Below are 21,705 nucleotides of genomic sequence, written 5' to 3' on the forward strand. Positions count from 1 at the left end.
GGGGTGGGTGAGATTTGTGTTGTCAATCATTTCAATACAGCTACTACCTCAAAACACGCATCCCAGTGTTTTTCTTTCACATTGCCTATTTTGTTTCAAGTTTCTTTTCAACCAGCTGTCAAAGCTTTTCAATGTGACTGAAAATATACAGCTAATTTTTACATCTTAAACTGTGTTTCATCCGGATGATTGAACATTTAAATTTAAAGGTTGTGTAAATAAAAGAAACCTACGCACGGGGATTTCAGTGCGAACATCCTTATCTCAATCCACAGTCCACAAACACAACAGGATTAGAAGTGGCCTCAGTGGACCAATCACTTTCAAAACCTCGGTGTCGGATTAAATTAAATCTCGATTAGTAGGTACATTCATTTTTTTTAATCATTAAAAGCTGAAGAGGGTGTTGAAATGATAGTGAAAGTGAAACCCGTAACATTTTTTTTTCACCAAACTCTGGTCTTGAAACAATCAGCAAACTCAGGTGAAACCTCTTGGATGAATCAGGAATTGTAGATCGATTTTATTGACATTAACCTGTACTTTTTTTCTGCTTTTCATGTTAAAGGTCTGTGATTGAACAGTTAGGTATCTTTAACACTTCGTTAACAATTAAAATGAGGGTTCAGAAATACAAATTATTGAATATAATTTCTTTGAATTCGTCTTAAATTTGTAGATTGAGTCATTGAACAACTTTGCAAGGCTGCCCTTCTCCCCATGGCCAGTAGGGGGCGCTGATGATCCGATCACAAAGCCGGCAAAGGAGGAGTCGCGCAGATGTGACGTTACAGCTTGGTTGCTTTGGCGCGATGTCCAAACAGATTTTGAAAATCCGTCGCTCCGGACGGTTTGCAATTGGCGGAGAAGGCCGGGTCCGCTTTTGTTTTGAAAGATTCTTAATCTTTCGGGTGGAACTCGGAGCAACGCAGGTGAATCGCATACTTTTAACATCACGCGCTTAGTTTTAAACGCATTTCTCTTACCACATGTGTTTTTATGTGCACGACTCGCCTCCTCATACATACACGGTGCTAGCTCGCTAGCTCGGCTCTTGTGCTAGCCAACTTTACAAGCGTCTGCCTCCCTCAACTCGCTTAAACTTAGATGATTTATTATCATTTAATTATCAATTTTTCAGCTGTCCGTGGTTATTAAAAAATGACCAGTAAGTCAAGGTTTAATGAATTTTTCGAAATTCGTTTAGCTTTTGTCAGTTAACCTGATGGCTGTTTATCTACGAAGTTGTAAAATACGTGATAGAGGTTCACAACAAAGCGATATTACTCTGAAACAAAAACGTTAAAGGGATTAAAAGATTTTTTCGTTTTTTTTTTTAAATGCTCTTGATCGTATGTGGTCTTTAGTACTGAAATGCTAAAGTTGCGGTTTGGAAGGCCAGTTAAGTTTCCATTTGTTGAAAGGCTCATAAGTTCAGCTAGTATTAGCGCCGAATGGATCGCTTGGCTGTTAGCTATGGCTCGTCTATGTCAGGCGTTTTCCAATTTTGTAATTTTACTGTCAGTAGGTGAACGAATTGGAAAAAGCATGAAGGCTTAGTCGGTCCAAAATGGTTTTAACTTCAGGGTTCTGCTTCCAGTTGAGAGCAGCAGAGCTGCAGATGAACACGCCACTGATTTGACTAATCCCCACGCCTGGTTCACAGGGATGTCGTGGGACTTCTTCCTGCCTGTGACCATTGGCGACCTGGTGAAGACTGGTGGGATCAACCAGTATGTCGTGCAGGATGTGGTTTCCCCGAAACAGCTGCCGGCCCAGCTCAGCAGTAAGTTATCGACAAGATGGAGGGTGGTGATGGTGCCGTGTTTTTATTGTTGACCCCTCTGAGAGGCCTTTCTCCACAACCTAGTGTGCAAACAAACACACATTTGGCTCAAAAACACACGGGGTCAGAAGGGACAGGGCTACAAGAAATTGGTTGAAAATGGTATGAGAATTGAACGTTTTATAAAACGCTATGCAAAACAAAATATTGCACAACTCACACAATAACATCCTTCTATACTGTGATAAAAAAACTATTATTATTTTTGTTTTGTAGATTAAGCGTCCCTATTTTTAACAAGCAGCAATTTAGTGGTAGCTTTTTGTCTGTAACCTTTCAGCCTGTGTGTGTGTGTGTGTGTCACTCTGACTCCCACAGGATTCAAGGCGGCGTTGCGGAGCCAGGGGTCCTTGTGTATCTTGGAACACTTTGACACGGGATACAGTGTGCTGCAGTGAGTGTCACCCAGGGTTGTTGTCATGGGCTTTGGACTTAATGGTGGTATGAGATGGCTGCCTTTGCTCTGCAGGCACTTCAACTCAGCAGAGACAAGTGTGAAAGAGGACACCCTGGAACTGCTCGTGCAAGGTTAGTCTTTTGGAGTTTTAGTGGTCATCACATGTTGCAGCAACAACCTCAAGTTGTCAATCATTATATTGATTATTCCATCCAATGATGTAATAATGTAGTAATACAATGTTAAAAAGCAGGAGACACTGATGAGGGATATCAATTGGTATAATTGTTTCTGGTGCGACGTCTGAAATTAACCTTATTTAGATCTGAAACAGTAAGGTATTAACTCAAGATTCGGCCCCTTAACACAGCGTCTGGACTGCTTCCTTTGCAGTGGTGAGCAGTCTAGCCACGACCCTGCCCGCCCTCCTCGTCTCCGCCTCAGCCTCGGCGGCAGAGCGGAAGGAGCACCTCAACGCCGTGAAGATGAGCGTCTTTTTGCTTTGTAAACTCACAGAGCTCCTGGAGAGTGACTCTCTCCGTCAGAACATCATCACTGCACCTGGAAAGGTATTTGACCGGTGTGGCACTGTCCTTCCCTTTTCCCTTCGCAGTGGGAAAGGGCAAGTGTTTGTAGAAGGTCCATCAGGTTTGTCCACCAGGTTTAGGTCACCTGATTCCTCCACCATGTTACCATGTCTCGTAACCAGCTACGTCCAGTTGCAGGACAAGTAACTGGCTTACAGACTTTTGACCGGTGTGCGGTTATCTCCAGGGTGGGAAAAAGAGCAAGTCCAGTGATGGGCTCCTGCAGTGGGACTCGGAGAGAGAGTGTGTCCTCCAGGCTCTGGTGCAGCTCCTCCAGCTGGACATCCGCTCGCTGTGGAACCTCTCCCTAGTAGAGGAGGAGTTCGTCAGGTACCCCATGACTATTAGTGATGTTTTTACATACCCGTCGGGCCAATCCAAGGGCAGCTTTATTGCGTCTTAACCATAAAACCGTCTCGCTCCAATGACTTGCCGTTCTCCCCGACCCTCAGCCTGGTGACCTGCTGCTGCTACAAACTCCTCGAGAACCCAACCATTGGCCACGTCAAGAGCAAACCCACCCGGGACGGAGTCATCCACCTGCTCGGCGTGCTGATCAAGAAGTACAACCACGTCCTGGGTAAGATCTAGTGGCGCTCTGTTGTGTGTGAGCTTGTGTCTTAGCTCATCGTGGAGAGACCTATTTTATCTCTTTTGACCTCCAAGTGTAGAACGCTTAGGTTTGTGTCAGTAGGGTTGTTGTGATGAAGACGATGTTGCTGCCCCCCCACCCCCTGCAGGTGCCAGCGTAAAGGTGATTCAGCTGCTCCAGCACTTTGAGCAGCTGCCGCCCGTGTTTGCTCAGGCCGTCGCAGTGTGGAGCACCGAGTATGGAGTCCGGGCAATGATCGGGGAGGTCATAAGGTCAGTGCGCGACACCGCATGTTAGTTTTCCCCCACCGTCTGAGCTCCGTGTTTGCTGTTCCCAGTTTCCCCGGGGAATCTTTCATTGGAAGGCACTGTTTCCTGTCACCCTGCTGGCACACCTGCCACAAAAACCCTGAACCGGGGCACAGAGATTTATGTGCGTCGGTTATCTAGCCGTTTGTTTTGTACTTTGCTGTTGAATAAAGGAGCCTGTTGTCGTTCACTAGCACTTCAGCTTCAGCGGCTCTCCATATTCAGATCCACAAGATCCTTACTGTGCTCTCGGGGGGCCCGATTGAGATGAACACTGATTCTAGAACATGGACTCATGGAGTCACCATTGTTGCTGCTTCCTGGTCTCACTGGGTGAGAGTGAAATCTGACCGATGAGCTGTGGCGAAATTTTGTTAGTTTGACATGATATTTGCCTGGTTTGAACACCATGCCCAGTGATGAGACCAAGGCGAATACGAGCTGCCTGACAGACGGACGGGACCTTCTTGCCTCAGGCGGCAGGTAATCTTGGCGGCGCAGGGGAGGCTTCCTGCCTCGCTGTAAGGGCCTGCCTACATCCACCTGGCTCCACCCAGCACCGCCCCCTCCTGAAGAGATGGCTGGGGCGATGGCGGGGACGGAGCCCACAGTGTGTGTGTTTGCGTGTGTGTGTGTGTGAGGCAAGTAGTCCTTTCTGTCATCATGGTTCAGGCAGCTGTGAGTTTCTTCTTTGGTAATCTGAGGGCCACGTGCAAGCACCCAGAGATGATCCTTCAAGAAATGCCGGCCGTCCGGTCACAGCAGTAGCTTGAAGGCTGCATGTCCACCGGGGGGCGCCGTCTGATACCGGGATTGACTGAGTGCTATCCCGCTGCGACCGACCGTTGTCCAACCTCACATGTTAACACAGATCATTTGTTGCTGGTTTAGTAAGCAAGCAGGATGCCGTAGGTTCAGAGATTGTGTGGTTTCTGGGCAAAGCCATTGGGCAGAGACTGTCCAAAATCACCTGGCCGGGCTCCCCCTCACACCCTTGTCCCTGTTGCCCCTCTTCCAGGGAGATTGGTCAGAAGTCCAGCGAGGAGCTCGCCAGAGAAGGGTCCGGGGTCAAGGCCTTTGCCTCCTTCGTGTCGGAGCTCAGCACCCTGGTGCCGGAGCTGCTGATCTCCTACGTCAGTGTTCTCATCACACACCTGGAGGGAGAGGTAGGTCTCAACCCGAAGAAACCTCTCTGCTAAGCGGCTAAAACCTCGGGGGCGCTTTTATGGATCATCTGACAGAAATGGGTCACCCCGAATAGAGGAGGAAAAAAAAGCCCGCTGATGTGTCACACGTACTTTTGAAGCCCACCATCAATTCCTGCTGCTGCTGCTGCTTAGAGATGGAGTGTTCTTCACATAAGCAACACCGTTTGTCAAGCCAATTAAAAATAAATGTGAGAATAAATGGAGATAGTCTCTTTGAGAACCGTCAAAGTGCCATCACTGACAAAAAAAACTCAATGCCATAGATATGAGTCTTTATCGAATTTGAATTCATTGGGCCCCCGGCTGCCAGTGGTTGTCTAATTTATATATATTCAAAAAGCCCTTGAATAGTAGTTGTCATATTAATGCTTCAGAGGGTTAGCACAGCGATGTAGCAGTTTGCGCCTCCTCCCCACAGCAAGAAAGTCCCTGCCTTGTTTCTGTACTCTCTGTGGAGTCTCCACATTTTCCGAAAGCCTGCTTGTTTTTCCAATTTAACCATAATGGTGGTTAGATTTAACAATTTAACTTGTGGGTGCATAGGTGGAAGCGGGAGCTGTAATGAGTTTCCAAAAAACAACATGCGAAAGAAAGTGAATGTAGCACGACCCAATTTGGCGTACAACCTGTGAATGCAATCAAAGCTGTCTTTTGGACATAACGCCACGGTTCAAGGACGTTGTAAACAAGGGACTGGCCGTCCTTGGATAGACCAGTCCTGGGTTAACCCTGCCTCCCGCCTAATGATCGCTGGAATAGGCTGGTTGCCTGCTGATCAGGTCTTCAATCTTGACAATCATTGGCTTCCCATTTCTCGTCCATTGGACGACTGGGTTCCAGCCTGGTTTCTCTCCAGATCTCCCTCCCAGAGTCCATGAATTATCAGCAAATAGGTTGAAGACTCTTTTAATTATCCACGGGTGTGAGTGATAAGGTGAACCGTTGTACGTCTCTGTGCAGTAATCCCCTCACTTACGAGTTTAATCTGCTCCATGACCTAGCTAATTGCTCAATTTGCTTGTGTATCAAGTTACGTTTCCCAATTAAAATGAATTGAAACCTCCCCCTCAGTGACCCGGTGAACAGGTCAAGCAGTATAGACAACGTATGAACCAATCCTGCTCAAGAAATGGTTTCTGTGTTTTTCTCCCAGAGCCACACCATGCGTGTGGCGGTGTGTGAGGTTCTGGGAGAGATTCTGGTTCGCGTCCTGTGCGGCGACGGGCTGGACGAGGCCGCCAGGGCCGACCGTGACCGCTTCTTCGACACACTGCAGGAGCATTTGCACGACACGCACTCCTACGTCCGCACCCGTGTCCTCCAGGTCTACACTCGGATCGTCAACAGCAAAGTAGGTTTTCGGGGTTCCTCAGGCGGTCCGGGGTCCGCCCTGGTGAGGCGACTGATGCCCTGTCCTTCTGCAGGCTCTGCCCCTCTCCAGGTACAGTGAGGTGATGGAGCTGGCCATCGGACGCCTGATTGACAAATCCATCAATGTGGTGAAGAGCGCCATTCAGCTGCTGGCAGCCTTCATCGCGCACAACCCCTACAGCTGCAAGGTAACTAATCAGACTTATTATGGGATGCCTCGCTGCTCTCTCCGCATATCAGGGCAGTTACTCTCAAGACTGCTTCCTCATCAAGCAGTTAATGCCTGCTCTACGGTGTGTTGTTACCCGCCATGTTTGTCACGACTGACTAGTGATGGATTATTTTAATTACTGTTCTTCCCTGTCATACTCTGAATATCACTTGAATCCCCCCACAAAACTGAGCTGTACCTTTGCTCTTTCTCACTCCCTCGTGTTCTCGCGATCCAGCTGAGCAGCGCGGATCTGCAGAAGCAGCTGGAGAAGGAGACAGCCAAGCTGCGAGAAATGAAGGAGAAGCAGCAGGGGAGCGCTCCAGGTGAGGAGACGGGGGCCGAGCTGAGTTCGGGTTGAAAATGGTCAGCCTTCGGAAGTTGATGCTGCGAGGGCGGTGCTATCAGAGGAGCAGGCGCCCCGCTTGAGCATCCCAGTTTGACGTTACATTAGCCTGATGCTAACATCATGCCCGATGATGAGACCAAGGCGAATACTAGCTGCCTGACAGACGGACAGGACCTTCTTGCCTCAGGCGGCAGGTAATCTTGGTGGCGCAGGGGAGGCTTCCTGCCTTGCTGTAAGGGCCTGCCTACATCCAATCGGCTCCACCCAGCACCGCCCCCTCCTGAAGGGATGGCTGGGGCGATGGCGGGGACGGAGCCCACAGTGTGTGTGTTTGCGTGTGTGTGTGTGTGTGAGGCAAGTAGTCCTTTCTGTCATCATGGTTCAGGCAGCTGTGAGTTTCTTCTTTGGTAATCTGAGGGCCGCGCGCACGCAGGCACTGACACTCCCGTTTCCAGGTGAACAGTCTTGTAGTGTTCCCAACGTACTGTTATTAAAGTGCAAATCTTAAAAGGCTTTTCAGAGGGGAGAGCCGCCTTGAACCATTATCCTGAGTGGAATTCTGATTTTTAAAAAATATCTGATGCCTACACTTCACTGATTTGATTTAAGTAAAAGAAAAAAAAATTAACATCACTTTGGAAACCTGGTTTAGAGCCAGGTGTCATATCCTGATTTTTTTTTTTTTTTTTTTTTTCGGGGCTGCAGATTAAAAAGTGGAAATTATTTTCACAATGTTTTTTTGGGGGGGGTTTCTCTCGGCAGAGGCGGCACCCTCTTGTGTTTAGAGCGCATCAGTAACCGCGCCTCTCACCGGACGCGGTTGACAGCTCGTGTTTGTCTAATTTGCAGTGGCGGTGATCAGAGCGTCTGAGCTGTGGGCCGCCATGGAGCCCGAGTTGCTCGCTGCAGTCCATGCTGAGCTGGATGGCGCCGGCAAGGAAGCGTTGGGTCACGACGACAAGGTGGACGAAGAGGTTGTTGCCGAGGACGACAGAACGACGGCGGTGATGATTGCCCAGCACCTTCGGGTCAGCAAGTACAGGTAATACCTGCAGTCGGCGGTGGTTTTGGCGACAGACGTCACGCCGCTGAGACAACCTGACCCGCGTCACTCCCCCCATACAGGAAGGCCGTCCGGCTGTGTGTCAGAGCCCACAGCTGCTTCCCTCGCTCCCAGATATTCTCCTCACTGTCCAGCATCACTCCTGAGACCCTAATGGACACGATGGCTCTGCTTTTTAAAGGTAAATCAGTCCATCTCCGGGCTCCACCAGCCGCCACTCCGGTCCTTTATGGTGCAGCGCTTCGCCTCTTTACATTTACTTTGATTAGAGGGAATTCATTTGCCTTCACCTCTCAGCGTCAATTATCCTCCACCACCAGTTCACTTAAACCGACTCCTAGTTAGCCTGAGTTGTGGGTAGGTGGTGGAGCGAGTGATTCTCCATCTCTGCAGCTTGTCGGACGATCATTTCCAGCCCCAGTGTCCTGAGGCTGGACCCACGGGTTCTGGCATCCCAGCAGGGTATTATTAAACAAGGACACAAGTAACGCCCGCCCGCAGGCACGCACGTGTACATTTGATAATTGCCTTTAAATGACAAGTGTCGATGACAGCCAGAGTAGTGATGTCACGGTAGTAGTGATTGTATACAAGGGTAGCACGCGGGGTTCCTCCGGTAACTTTGGAGAGCCAGTCTGGGACGTAAACAAATGCAGTCGAACGGTGTACTATTAAATTATTTTGTTGCATTGATTCAATTAGTTTTTTCATTATTTATGGTAGTGGAAGCTACAGAAGGCGGTAGTTGCAGTTATATTATAATAATTATAGGTGTTCTGGTGCTCGTTGCCGTGGCAATGAGAGAAATGATAGGTCTTACTGTTGTTGCCGTAGTAATAAGTATTATGGTGATAGTTGCTTTGGTAATGATAGATGTTATGGTACTAGAAGGAATAGTAGTCATAGTATTGGGGGGGTATAATGGTGCTGGTAGCTGTAGTAATGCTACAGACATTGTGGTAATAGTAGCACAAGTGCAGAAAGTCTTTGATATTGGAATCCTGTCCCTGTGGTGTGGGATATTGTGATTTGCCTTGAGTCGGAACAACACAAACGAAAGCGCAACGTACAAACGTGAATAGTGTCGCTTGATGACGTATTCCTTCGCTCACCTGCCAACTAACTCCTGCGCCAGATGATTTATTTTGCATCTGCAACTTAAGTGTTGAAACACGACTTACTTCATAAGTTCATGGTAGATTTAACCGTGAAACGCCATAGAGACTTGCTGCTTGTAGTACTCACAAGGGTCATAATTAGTAGTAGAGTAGCAGTAGTAATAAGTGCTATGGCGCTAGTAGCCATGGCAGTGATAACTGTTGTGGTAGAAAATTGACTGTCGATTGTTTAGGTACATCAGAAAACATGCCCACCATCAATCCAGCGCCGGGCGTGTTCTAACCGTGAGTCCTCATTCTGCTTCCAGGTTCCGACGAGGACCCGCCCGAGCCCAGCCAGGACCTGCCCCCCGCCCCCCAGGAGGAGGTGGAGAGCGGGGAGCTGAAGAAGCAGGAGCTGCTGGTCCAGTACCTGAGAGACACGGAGACCTTTACCCTGCAAGTGGAGCAGGCCATTTCTATCATCAACACCATGCTCTACAGAAAGACCACCTCAGGTACCAACCCCCCAACACACACACACACACACACACACACACACACCAATTCCATAGGTGAACCTTCGTTCCACCCTCCCTTGTTCTCGCAGTGGTCCAGGAGGCTGTGCAGTTCTGTGTGACAGTGCGTGAGTTTGGCGTGGCCAACTCTGTCAGCGGCGTGAGGAAAATGCTGCCACTGGTGTGGTCCACTGACGCCACCATCAAGGACGCTGTCATTCACGCGTACAGACGCCTGTACCTGAACCCCCAGGGGGACACTGTCCGGTCAGTGCTGGCAAAATCTCCTTAGCCATGTGGCTCGGATTAAAACCGCTAGCAAATCAAGCCAATGAGTGTTTCATGGGGTGTGTGTGTGTGTGTGTGTGTGTGTGTTTCTCAGGACCAAAGCCCAGACGTTGGTGGACAGTCTGTCAGAGCTCATGGTGGACGCCTCCCTGGGAACCATCCAATGTCTGGAGGAAATCGTGAGTCTCCGCGGGAAGTCCGCTTGAGAGACGAGTGTTTTTCGGCCATGTTGGAAATGAGTCCTGTGACTTGGCGCCCGTCCCCCATCTCTCGCAGGTGCAGGAGTTCTTCGGCAGCGACAGCAGCCTAGAGTCCACCGTGGTCCAGGTTCTGTGGGAGCGCTTCACTGGCAAGAGAGAGACGTCGGGCACCTACAAGAGGGCGGCGGTGTTGCTGCTTGGAATGGCTGCACGGTACACAGGCACACACGCGCATCATTTTTTGAAATAGTCTAAACTTTATTCCCCTCTCTACTGATCCGTCTCCTCGTAAAGGTGTCAAATGAAAGGACTGCATGGATCTGTGACACCAGAGGTCTAAACCACGTATTTTTTAAGGATTAAGATGGCGAGACATGAACCTCTGATTAGACACGACTTGGCGCAGAAATACTTTGACCCTAATTAGTTTCTCTTGTGGGGGAGAACGGATGATTGAACCATTTCACGCCTCCTTTTCGCCTCCTTTTCACATGTTCGTGACACACATTTATATCCTGGTTCTGTTCAAATCGGGAAACGTCAAAAATACACCCGAAAAACTAAGCCCCCAACTCGGGGGAGATACATTCCAGTTTGAGAATTTCCTCCTACCAGTAACCGTAACTCAGATTTTTATGTAAAATTTAAAAAAAAAAAATGTAGCTCGGAGCCCCAGCTCCTCTCCATTGTGATCGGAGTCACGACAGCGTGACGGCTCCTCGCCAGTGAATTTCGCATCAAGCGTGTATTTTTATCGTTCGCGCTCAGTTTGCCTTTGGAAACTGCCGCCGCTGCAGGGCAGAGGGAGTGAGCGAGAGAGAGAGTGAGAGTGTGTGCGCACACACACGCGTGTGTGTGTGTGTGTGTGTGTCGTCCGCCCACGCCACTGCCTCTCAACACACAGCAGGCAGCGTTCACAGCCTATTAAATCTCATGTGTGTCTCCTAACCCCGTCCTCCCACATGCATTATCTGGGCGGCAGCCGCGCTCCGGTGGGTTCCGCACACCCCCGCCGCTCGGCCCATGTTGTGACTGTACCAAATTACGAGAGAAATCAACGAGACGTACATGCTCTTGTCTTTTAGCCATTGCCTCTGTGTGTGTGTGTGACCCCCCCCCCCCCAATAGGGCGGAGAGGGAGGTGGTCCTGAGTAACTTGGACACCTTGTGCTCCGTGGCCCTGGGGGAAAAAGTGTCAGAAGACTTTCTCCTGGCGAGGGACACCATCATCACCATCTGCAGCATCACCGACCACATCAGGGTGAGACAACGTGTCCTGGAACGGGGGCGCCACATCGCCCTCCTCTGGATTTTTTTTTTTTTTTCTTGGTCAAGGTTTGACGATGTGAAGTGAAACCCGGTTCTGCCATTCAATAATTCAAATTTCACCGCTGTGCGGAGAGGGAGTAGACCCTTGGTCTCAGTTTAAACGTCCAACCCGAAGGGAGGCACATTATGTCATTGGTCAGGGACAGGAGACATAACGTGATGCTTTCTTCCAGCCCGCAGCTGGTGTGCGCGGTTCATACCTCTGGAGATCCTCCACACCCAGATCTCGTTGTGTTAATCCAAAGTTGTGAATGTTGTTTCCATCAGCAATCTAAAGGCGCCCCTTTCAGACTGTCCCAGGACCATCCGCTCTTCACCTGCGTCACACAGGCGGTGGCCGAAGGTAAACGTGTTTTTCCACCTGTCTCCGCGCGCGCTGCCTGTCGCCCATCCCGCCCCTGACCCCCCTCCTCCCCGACCGCAGGTGTCGTGATGGAGGACCCCTACTGGCAGAGCTTCATGGAGCAAGCCGTCCGTCTCATCTACTTCCTAGCCGAGTCCCCCGACCAGCTATGCTCCCATCTGCTCCAGCGCAGCGCCCGCCTCTTGCTGGACCAGATCGCCGAGGGCACAGACGCCGGTAGGGCCGAGGGCCAAACACCGGAAGCTTCTCAGGAGGCCACCGAGCAAGGTGAACAAGGTGAGCCCGCTCGTCTGCAGACACTGACACTCAGCACAATTTCCTATTCCACAGATTAAGTTGATAAATGGACGTTCTTTGTGAAAACACTAAAAAACAACTAGCGAGTTTTATCTGATGTGTGTTTGCTTGCATCCCCACAGTGAACTGTGTCTGTCTGGCCCAGCTACTGGCTCTGTGCGGCTGCGTGGCCTTCTGGCAGGTGTCTCACCTGGAGCGCAGCGTCAGCAGCGAGCTGAGGAGGAGGAGAGGGGAGACGGAGGAGCGTGAGGAGAAAGAGAAAGGCCCCGCTGGCAAAGCTAAGGTCCTGCGCCGCAGACTCTTTCCACTCACGGCGCCATGTTCATTTGCGACAGCGAGGAGAAGTCAGTCTGACCCCCTGCGCTGTCCAGAGAGGAGCGGTGGGGTGACAGACCCGGATCTAATCCGTGTCTGCTCACACCTGATATCACAGGATGGTCAGTGGGAGGCCAGAGTCCCTCGGGGTCTCCGTGAGATTTACTGTTGCGGCAAACTCTGGCAAGAACTGGTCCGTAACCGTTCAGCCCACCAGGGATCAGGAGGATCGATAACTGACGAGATTAGATTTTAATCCGTTGAGCCGTCCCGTACGTCAGAACTCAAGAGCGCGTCGGGAGTTAGAGATGTGTAATTGGTGGTTTTAACTCGGCCGCAAAAACACAACGCTGCTGGGAAATCTCCGGCTAATTATCTGAACCGTGGGGTCACCCGTTCCCCCGGACCTGGCGCCGCCGTCTGTCTTGGGTGACCAATCACGGGTGGACGTCTCCCAAGTATGTGGGCTTCGGCGCCGCCCCCGGGCCTCAATCTGGTCTCCAGAGACCAGATCTCACTTCTCCACTCGAAGTGCCGTGAGACGCGTTGAAAGACCATGATACTAAACTGAGTTAGTCTGTTGAAGAATAAATAAAAATAAAATCTGGGTCAAATCCCTCAGTTCTAAGACATTGCCATGAAGGAACTGGGCATTTAAGGGTTTACCGAAGATACCAACACAGTTCTACAACTTAGCTATGACTGTCTGAAGCAACACTTATTTTCTAATCTAGTATTTATTTTTCTTCATATATTCCCCCTCCTTCAGTGATCAAATAAGTACTTTTGATTCTCCCACAGCAGTCGGCCAATGACAGTACAATGGAGGAGGAGCTTGGGCTGATAGGTGCATCAGCAGAGGACACGGAGGCCGAACTTATCCGGAAGATTTGCGAGACAGAGTTGCTGGCTGGTAAGAATGGTTGATTTTTGTGTGTGTGTGTGTGTGTGTGTGTGTGTGTGTGTGTGTGTGTGTGTGTGTGTGTGTGTGTGTGTGTGTGTGTGTGTGGGAGGGGGGGGTGTTAATGTCCCAGAAAGTCATGTTTTTAAAACCATATCCAGGTTTCCAATGTAGCATTTTCAGTGTGAGTTACCTGAACCAACTTTTTTTAAAACTTTTTTTCCTTTTTTTTTTTTTTTAACTTTTTTCATTATTTCAGCGGAGAACCTTCTATGTGCATTCCTCCCCCTGCTGGTGAGGGTGTGCAGCTCCCCGGGTCGCTACTCCCACCCACAGCTCACCACCGCCGCTTGTCTGGCTCTCTCACAGTACATGATGATAAGGTGATCACACTTCTGCCTCTCAAGTGTTTTTAACCCAAAGACCAGCTTCAGATCAGAGGATCAATGATCTATTTTCTCCCCTCCATCAGCCCGTCCGTCTGCGAGGAAAACATCCGGCTCATGTTTACGGTGATGGAGCGATCGTCGCTTCCTGTCGTCCGGTCAAACGCCATCATCGCCCTTGGAGACCTTACCGTCCGATTCCCAAACACCCTGGAACCCTGGACACAGAACCTCTACGCCAGGTAAAGGTCCGACCTGGATTTTCATCTTATCCCTGGAGACGTGTCCGATACTGAACTAGCTTAAAATTGTTCATGGTTTCCATGAAAGCATCTCAAGATCCCGGGTCGCCATCGGTGCTTTCGAAAAGGTGGTTCAAAATGGTACCTGAAGCACCGGCATCTGCGAAACATTGTGATTTCACCACTGAACCATGATACCTCAGTTTTGTTATACAGTTCACAGCTTCTTTTTTTTTTCTGAAGTTTTCCATTTTATCCAAAACCATACACCAAAATACTCAAGATTTCAACTACTTTTTTACTGCAGGTATTTCTAAATGCAAGGTCCGCATTCAAGGACCACTACTGCTCCACCGTTTTAAGTGCTTGAATGGAGCCTGAATTAACACAATGTCCGATGTTTGATGGGAGTAGACCTGTTGCCACACTCTTGCTTTGGGAAACTTGACCTTTTTCACAAGGGTCAAAGTGGATAAACAACTGCAAAGACTGTCTGTTTTCAATGAATTCAACATCAACCGACCAAACGAAACATGCAAACTACAACGTAGCAAAAAATTTAAGCAACTGGAAGCCGTTTTAACAGCACACTTTTTTACAAGAGCTCGCAAATCAAATGAAAATGCCTCAAAGGCAAGCTACACGGTAGCAACGCTGATTGCCTAGCTCTGCAAACCTTTTACTGAGTTTGAATTTACTGAATACTATGCGATGAAAATGGTGGAGAAAATTTGTCCTGAGAAGACGCAAGTGTGCTAATGTTTCCCCGGTTCGTAACACTGCTACAGAAAATAGAAGATGATCATCTTAGATCAGGAGACAGAGGTGAAAAAGAACAGAGTTTGACTTTTTTTCATAGAATGTCAGGCTGAATGATCGGCCATCACACATTTTCACCTCACCAAATATGCCCTCTTTGCAAAAGGTTTGGACACCCCTGGCTTGGGATGAGCCAAAGTCTTTCCCGACGTCTGAGAACATGGCACCAGATCCCTGGGCAGCTGCTTGTCATCCAATAATACACATAGGATTTTTTTAAATAATGTGTTTTTTTTTTTTACCAATCCTGAAGCAGAACTCCCCGAGGTCTTCCACTGAGGAGACGCTGTCTGGCTCCAGACTGCACCCAGGCTCTTATGCCCAAAGTGTTAAAGTCTTTCATTTACAGTTAGCTGCTATCGGACGGAAATGTTCTAGGAACCGTCTGGTATGAATTAGGTTGCAGGGACTCCCATCTTCAGGGCATTGCTTTAGTCCCGCATTCACAAAAGTACCAAGGTACCCGCACCTTAAGGAGGACACAGAAAAACACGGAGACCCAAGCTAGCAAAGCATCGTGTTCTGCAAGAGCCCCACCAAGAACACGGAGGTGCATAGGAGCTCGTATGGAATCGTAAAAAAAAAATCTGCCTCGGAGGAGGAGGTTGTTGCATGGTTCAAGTCTGAACGCACAGAGAAATTGCCTAGTTCCCAAAATGGCTCTAGGAACTGCTAAAAAGTTCCTACAGTGCAAAATAGGAGGATATGATAATAGTTCCCCTATTTTTTTTGTTTGTTTTTTTTCTCCTATTTTCCTCCGTGTTGATTCGGTTTGATCATTAAAAGCGGATTAATTTGCAGCTCTTGTTCAGCGCCAGCACGACCGGACCTCCCACCCCCTCACCCCATACATCAAGATGACGAGGTACCTCGGCCAAGCGGATTTTCAGTCGTCCACATTCCATCTTGAATTGACACCGTTTGCTGTCGCCACCCTTGTCGAGCTGTCTTCATCCCGAAGCCGCCGTCGTTGCGATCCTCCTCCCGGCCGCCGAAGTGTCGCATTTTTCACCCCGCTCCAGTGAACCGCGTGATGGGAAAAGTTCGTTCCGACTTTTTTTTTTTTTTTTCCACTCTCCTTTTTTTTTTTTTTTTTTTAACTGAGACACAAACTTCGAGATGATCTACGGTTGCAGACTCTCGTAAATGACTTCCTCGGTTGCCGCAGCGATGGACGAGCACTACCCGGGGCCGGGCCGAAAACAATTGGTAGCTTAATTACTGGTGTGTCACGGATTGGCGGGGGGCGGGGCGCCGACCTCGTTCCGCCATAATTACACGCCGCTGGTGCGAGACAAGAAAGGACTAATTTCAGGTGAATTGAGGGTTATTGAAGGCTTTGATTTAACACGTTTCAAAACCCTTAATAATCTCAACCGTTGCCTCCGGCCGCCTGAGAGGTTTAACCCCCCCCCGTCCCCCCCCCCGTTACCCGTTTGATGTGAGGCTGTAATTACGGCCTCTAAACGCTCGCATTTTTCGGTACTCAGGATGTACCAAACGCTGCGTTCCCCGAACGCGTGTCACAGCCCCGGTGTTTCCCACCTGATAAGCATTTCATAATGTCCCCTAATTGTCTCCCACACAGCCGCCCCCGCCGCTCCAACGCCCGCTGCCCTGGAGGCTTCTGATAAGCACATTAAGAATTAATTACTGCTCTTTTTTAACTTTCCGCCGCCGTAAAAGCCGCTGCGCTGGCATGTAGAAGGGCTGCGTCCTCTCTCTCGCCAGAAATCCTACTCTCTGGCAAGAATCAGAAATGGTTAATGAGCTTCTTTTGTGGCAGTGGCGGGTGAGGCTTAATGGGGCGCTATCACACGCCGCAGCCAGAACCGCGCCGGTTTCTTGTTGTGTTTGACTGGGATGGCGACGGCAACGTCCTGCCCCGAAATGCATGTCCTTTTTTAACAACTCTTGTCAAGAGCGTTTTGAATGGATGCCAGTGGTTAATTGTTTTCCTCCGGTGTGGATTTTTTTTTTTTCTCCCCAAGTTTGGTCAAATTCCAAACCATGCTGTGTGGTGTAGAGGTTGATGTTCCTTTTGGGTGTGACTAGGACGGATAGGGAGAGCACTTTTTGCTGATGTTATGGAGACGGTTTGGACGTGTACCGAGAGAGAGATGCTGAATATCTGGGTAGAAGGATGCTGATATTAAAACTACCAGGCAGGAGGTCAAGATGGAACGCCAGAGAGGAGATGGAGGAAACTGATTGGCTGTGGCCGTAGCTGGAAGAAAACAACACTTGTACTCTCCAGCTAGTCGTCAGCAAACATGACATACTTCCTGTACATGTAAGTGATAGGAGAAGTTAATGTTGACACCATGTCAGCAGTTCCAAGGAAACAGGAGCGCTGTTTGCTGATTGGCTACTTATCGATGTATCATTTAGTCTTAAAGGTTCTGTATGCCCTTGGAGATCTACAGAAACCTGACATCCTCCAATGAGCATAGAAACACTGGCCGGCAGTTACCTTGCAGATCCCTGCTGAATGAAGGACGGCCTTCTGCCTTGACACAAATCATCTTGTGCTAATAATAACAGCAGCGCTAACAGTTAAATATCTCTGTTGACGTTTGGTCTTTGTTGGGTCAAGAGGGAGAGGATACAGTGCACGTGAGTGCTTACTTTTACCGTGTAGTCCCAAATAAGTTCAGGTAACGTGTTCAAGTGAGCCTCCTTCAATGTCCACCTTGGAGCATATTAGCTCACCCGCGTTCCTCGGCCCCTGCCTCATTAATGCCAGAAATGACTATGTAAATCCGTCACTTCTCCCGCAGGCTCAGTGACGAGGTCGCCTCCGTCAGGCAGACGGCGGTGACAGTCCTGACCCAACTGGTGCTAAAGGATGTTCTCAAGGTCAAAGGCCAAGTCAGTGAGGTGGCCGTGCTGCTAATTGACCCCGAGCCCCACATCGCCAGCTTGGCTCTGAACTTCTTCAATGAGTTGGCCACCAAGGTGCACACACACACACACACACACACACACACACACACACACACACACAGGCAGTGACAAGAGTCTCTTGATTAATTGGCGAGGGGCCTGACTGTTAACCTCCGATCCCACTTCCCCTCAGGACAACGCCATCTACAACCTGCTCCCCGACATCATCAGTCGACTGTCAGACCCTGAGAGAGGAATGAGCTCCGAAGACTTCTATACCATCATGAAGTGAGTCCACTCCGGCGCCGGCAGCTCCGGACCCGTCTCAAATTCGAGATCTACCTGGTTAATTCCAGATTTTTCCATCAGACGCTGTCCAAAACGCCGCCAGTTTGATAGACTTTAATCTAATTAGGGCAAAGTAACCCGCGATCCGACGACACAGGACTTGACACTGGAGGGCATTGGAGTGTTTTTCAGACCCCAGATGATGGTTGCAGTCTTGTTACCACGGAAACAATAGATGTCGAAGCATGCGTGCCTGCTCCTTGCTAGCTTAACGGTCAATACTTTTCCAACACGCCCTCTTGTGGTCTCTGCATTTCAGACAGCTGTTCTCCTACATCACCAAAGAACGCCAGACCGAGTCCCTGGTGGAGAAGCTCTGCCAGCGCTTCAGGACGGCCAAGTGAGTGCAACTCCACCCCCTTCTGAACATCTGACCCTGCTTCCGGTATTTAATTTGTGCGAGACGCGGGCGGGGAGATGGGTGTAATTAGCGGTTGGACGACAAGAAGGTCGAGCAAGACGAGTTCACGGCTGAATTCGCCATTTACCCCACGCCGGCATCCCATCCGCTCATGACTTCGGGGGGGGGGGGGACGTGGATGGCCGATGGTGACTCTGCTTCTGATGCGCCCGTGCCCCGGGCGGAAGGGCGTCCTGCATTATGCAACAGCAAAGTGAATTAAGACGTGGGTCCGCTCGCAGGGGAATGCGATTTGGGCATAAATGCTGGCGCAGAGGCCTTTGGATGGAGCTGTTTCTTTTTTGTTCCCTCCCATTTAAATGTAATTTCAAATCCCCTTTCGGCCGACCGTCCCTCCAACTCGGGGTCAGCAAAACAGCGTCACCGCTGATGAACCCTCTTCTTTTAGTGCCATGTAAACCGATGAGAAGTCTTTTCTGTTTAATGTACTACTGCTGCTGGTTTTACTGCAGGTCATTCTAGTCTTTTAAGGTTACTTCCGGTAATAATGCACTGATTTTCCACCCCATTACGTCAGGCGCGTTCTACATCGGCTTCATGCTAGCTCCTCTCATTTTGTCACGACTTTGAAAACAGGCAGGGAAATTAAACACGGGGGCAGGAAATACTACCCGCGACCTCTAAAAGAAACTCCAAATTTCAATTCTGTTGCAAAACCACCCAAAATGATACATGATCTTGGGTTATTAAATGTAAATCCAGCTCCTGGTTCAACAGATACGGTTCTGGAGAACCGTTTTCCGCTAACTGGAGCTTCTGAGTATCGGTCTGCCGCAACCCGTTTGTGTCCCCTCTTTCACAGGACGGAGCGTCAGTGGTGCGACCTGGCCGGTTCGCTCTCCCTGCTGTCCATGTGCGAGCGGGGCTTCAAGAGGCTGCAGGAGTGCTGGGAGTGTTACAGCGACAAGCTGACGGAGCCTGGCGTCTACCAGCCCCTGCTGTCCATAACCTCCAAGCTGCGTCGTGGCGCCAAGGCCCAATTCAAGGTGACCGCAGCCCGGGACGGTGGGGAGGATTCTTCCTGCGTCCATGCCAGGGAACTGGTGTCGACATGGAAAATGTCATGGACTCTCGAGCTGTTTTCACTCTTTATTTTTATCCTTGTTTTGTTATCAGTTTACATTGCCCTCAGACATGACGTGAACATCACGCCTTCTTGTGCCCGACGGATCCAAAGCTAGCTTTTTAGGTTGTTACCGCCCCCTTCTGGGCGGATTGATAACTGCACCTGAAACAAGGGGTCCAATCACGCAAAATGTGTTTTTGTTCCCTCCGCCCTAGACCCTGGTGGATGATTTTGAGAAGCGCCTAACGGCGGTCCACACGCGCGGCCTGGAGAATGTCGAAAGCCCCGAGATGGACCAGGAGAACCCCAAAGAGGGGGGTTCCGGTGAAAAGGCGGCACAGTGCACCCCAGCGCCCACCAGAGGCCGCGGTCGGATAAATAGAGGTCAGAGCTCGCGGGCCCGACCCCTTACCACCCCGGGGAAAACAAACTGTCACCCAACTCTACTTCCGCTTCCTCTTTCAGGTCAGGCCAAGCCATCCAGTCCCCGCCAAGGCAACGAGAGCTTCATGACGCCCCCCAAAGCACGCAAGTGCAAGAAGACCGTTATCACGTTCAGCAGCGACGAAGACGAGGAGGAGGAAGGTGAGCACGGACGCTCCGAGCGCCGACACGCCGACACCCCCATCGGCCCTCTAACCCCAGTTTCCTCTCCTCCTTCCCCTCAGACGCTGTGATGACGGAAAGCGAGACGCCCAAAGTGACCACGCCCATCGCCCGCACTTCCCGCCGAACTCGCCTCCGAAACTGAATCCCACTTCAGCTTTTACTCACCTTTTTACATAATTTTTTTTTTTTCTTTTTTTTTTTTAAACTCGCGCCTTTTTAAAATATCTTAACACCCCTGTACATTTCTCTGTAACGATCACTTTTTATCTGATGGCTCGGATAGAATCCGGGCCTCTTAATAAAAAAAAAAAAAATTAAAAAAAAAAAACCGCCTCTGGTTTGACTCAAATCTTTTGCTCCGCCTCCTCCGGGCCATTACTCGTCCCGGTCGTGTCTCGCCACCCCTCTGCCTCAATTAGGCGGCGAGGAGATTGGGATTATTTGCAATGACGACCGACACCTTTCTCCGTTGCCCATTTTTACATTTTTTTTTTTATTTTCCTATTTCCCCACGATAGCTCCCTCCTCCTCTTCCTCCTCCGCTCCTCTCACCGCTGGCATCACGCCGCTCCCCCGCCGCCGCTAATCCGTCCCTGCTCGCCCACACGCCGTCCTCTCAGAGAGGATGATAGCGTTCCGAGTGATTGATTCGTTATGCAAGGCGACGGCCGCTAGTCCCAGCTGGTCTGGGAGGCATAGGCGCCGATCGTGGTGCCCGCTCACCGGCTTTCAATTTTATCACAAGAATTTAAAGACGGGTGGTGCTGATTGACAGAGCAGCAGCCTGGAACTCCCAGGGGATTCATTTGTTATTCCTGGGGGGGGAAAAAAAACAGGGAGAATTGGCCAATTCCGATGGATCGATTGATCAATAACCAGAAGGTGAAGTCGGAATTTCTCTTCGGGCTGTAGGATCTTCAGACTTTCCCTCCCTCTCTCTCTCTCTGGGTTGTAGACGGGTGATTGTGGCTCCTGGAAACCACTTCCAGCACTTTTCAACTGATCAATGAATCAATGCCCGATCAATATGAAATCACTAATTGTCAGATATGTCCTCAAGAAACCAGTGTGACTTGGTTTCAATTCATAGATAGCAAACAAGTAGTTTTAAGAAAAAAATAAACATGAATGTTTAGGATTAGTTCAGGTTGTATGAATAGATGTAATACCGATCATGAAAAGTATGATTATTGATTTATAGAGACAGCAGAATTGCATGTTGGAGTGTTAGAGTTCAGTTGTTTGGCTGAAAACGTCCTGGAAAATAGTCCTTGAACACACACACACTCACACACACACACACCCTCCCTCCCTGGTTGTCGGGACTTTATTAACAATATAAATTCAGATCTTTAGCGCTAACCAATAGAATTCAATTCAAGTATGATGTAATAACTATGATGTAATAAAAATCTTATTACTTATTACTAAATGTCCTGAAAATACAAGATATAATAATACTTATAAATTATATGTTTTTTTTTTGAAGTTTCAGATCCTTCGGGCTTAGTTGGGTGAATTGGTAAAAGATAATCAGATTATCAATCAATTAAAAAGTATATCTAACCTGCGACTTTTCATTGATTAATAATATATTACTCATTCTATTGCAGAAAAATGAAAGTGACTTGTGTGTGCAGTTAAATATATTTAAAATATCCCATCACATGATTTATTACACATTTTT

General features: G+C 49.2%; 1 protein-coding gene and 2 non-coding genes across 3 annotated transcripts; all 3 read left to right on the forward strand.

The window, feature by feature from the left end:
* Positions 1–829: 829 nt before the first annotated feature.
* ncapd2 (non-SMC condensin I complex, subunit D2) lies at positions 830–20,301 on the forward strand. Its single transcript, XM_086155730.1, has 32 exons — positions 830–932; positions 1,667–1,786; positions 2,165–2,240; positions 2,316–2,374; positions 2,637–2,812; positions 3,018–3,160; positions 3,283–3,410; positions 3,571–3,694; positions 4,749–4,896; positions 6,092–6,289; positions 6,363–6,497; positions 6,759–6,846; positions 7,719–7,911; positions 7,995–8,113; positions 9,359–9,547; positions 9,640–9,814; positions 9,930–10,014; positions 10,112–10,248; positions 11,164–11,296; positions 11,632–11,707; positions 11,789–12,004; positions 12,148–12,308; positions 13,142–13,253; positions 13,501–13,624; positions 13,714–13,869; positions 17,469–17,646; positions 17,768–17,862; positions 18,182–18,262; positions 19,146–19,329; positions 19,625–19,793; positions 19,875–19,994; positions 20,078–20,301. Exons 2-32 carry the CDS (start codon positions 1,669–1,671, stop codon positions 20,158–20,160), a joined length of 4,179 nt encoding a protein of 1,392 aa, XP_086011856.1. The 5' UTR covers positions 830–932; positions 1,667–1,668; the 3' UTR covers positions 20,161–20,301.
* Positions 4,142–4,438, forward strand: LOC147229948 (small nucleolar RNA U85). The gene has a single exon (XR_015106873.1). It is a non-coding gene; the product is annotated as a small nucleolar RNA U85 (small nucleolar RNA).
* LOC147229949 (small nucleolar RNA U85) lies at positions 6,992–7,290 on the forward strand. Its single transcript, XR_015106871.1, has one exon. It is a non-coding gene; the product is annotated as a small nucleolar RNA U85 (small nucleolar RNA).
* Positions 20,302–21,705: the final 1,404 nt, after the last annotated feature.

The sequence above is a fragment of the Fistularia commersonii genome, chromosome 11 (genome assembly GCF_037954325.1).
Source record: "Fistularia commersonii isolate RoL2024-O1a breed Wild chromosome 11, RoL_Fcom_v1.0, whole genome shotgun sequence".
Taxonomy (NCBI): domain Eukaryota; kingdom Metazoa; phylum Chordata; class Actinopteri; order Syngnathiformes; family Fistulariidae; genus Fistularia; species Fistularia commersonii.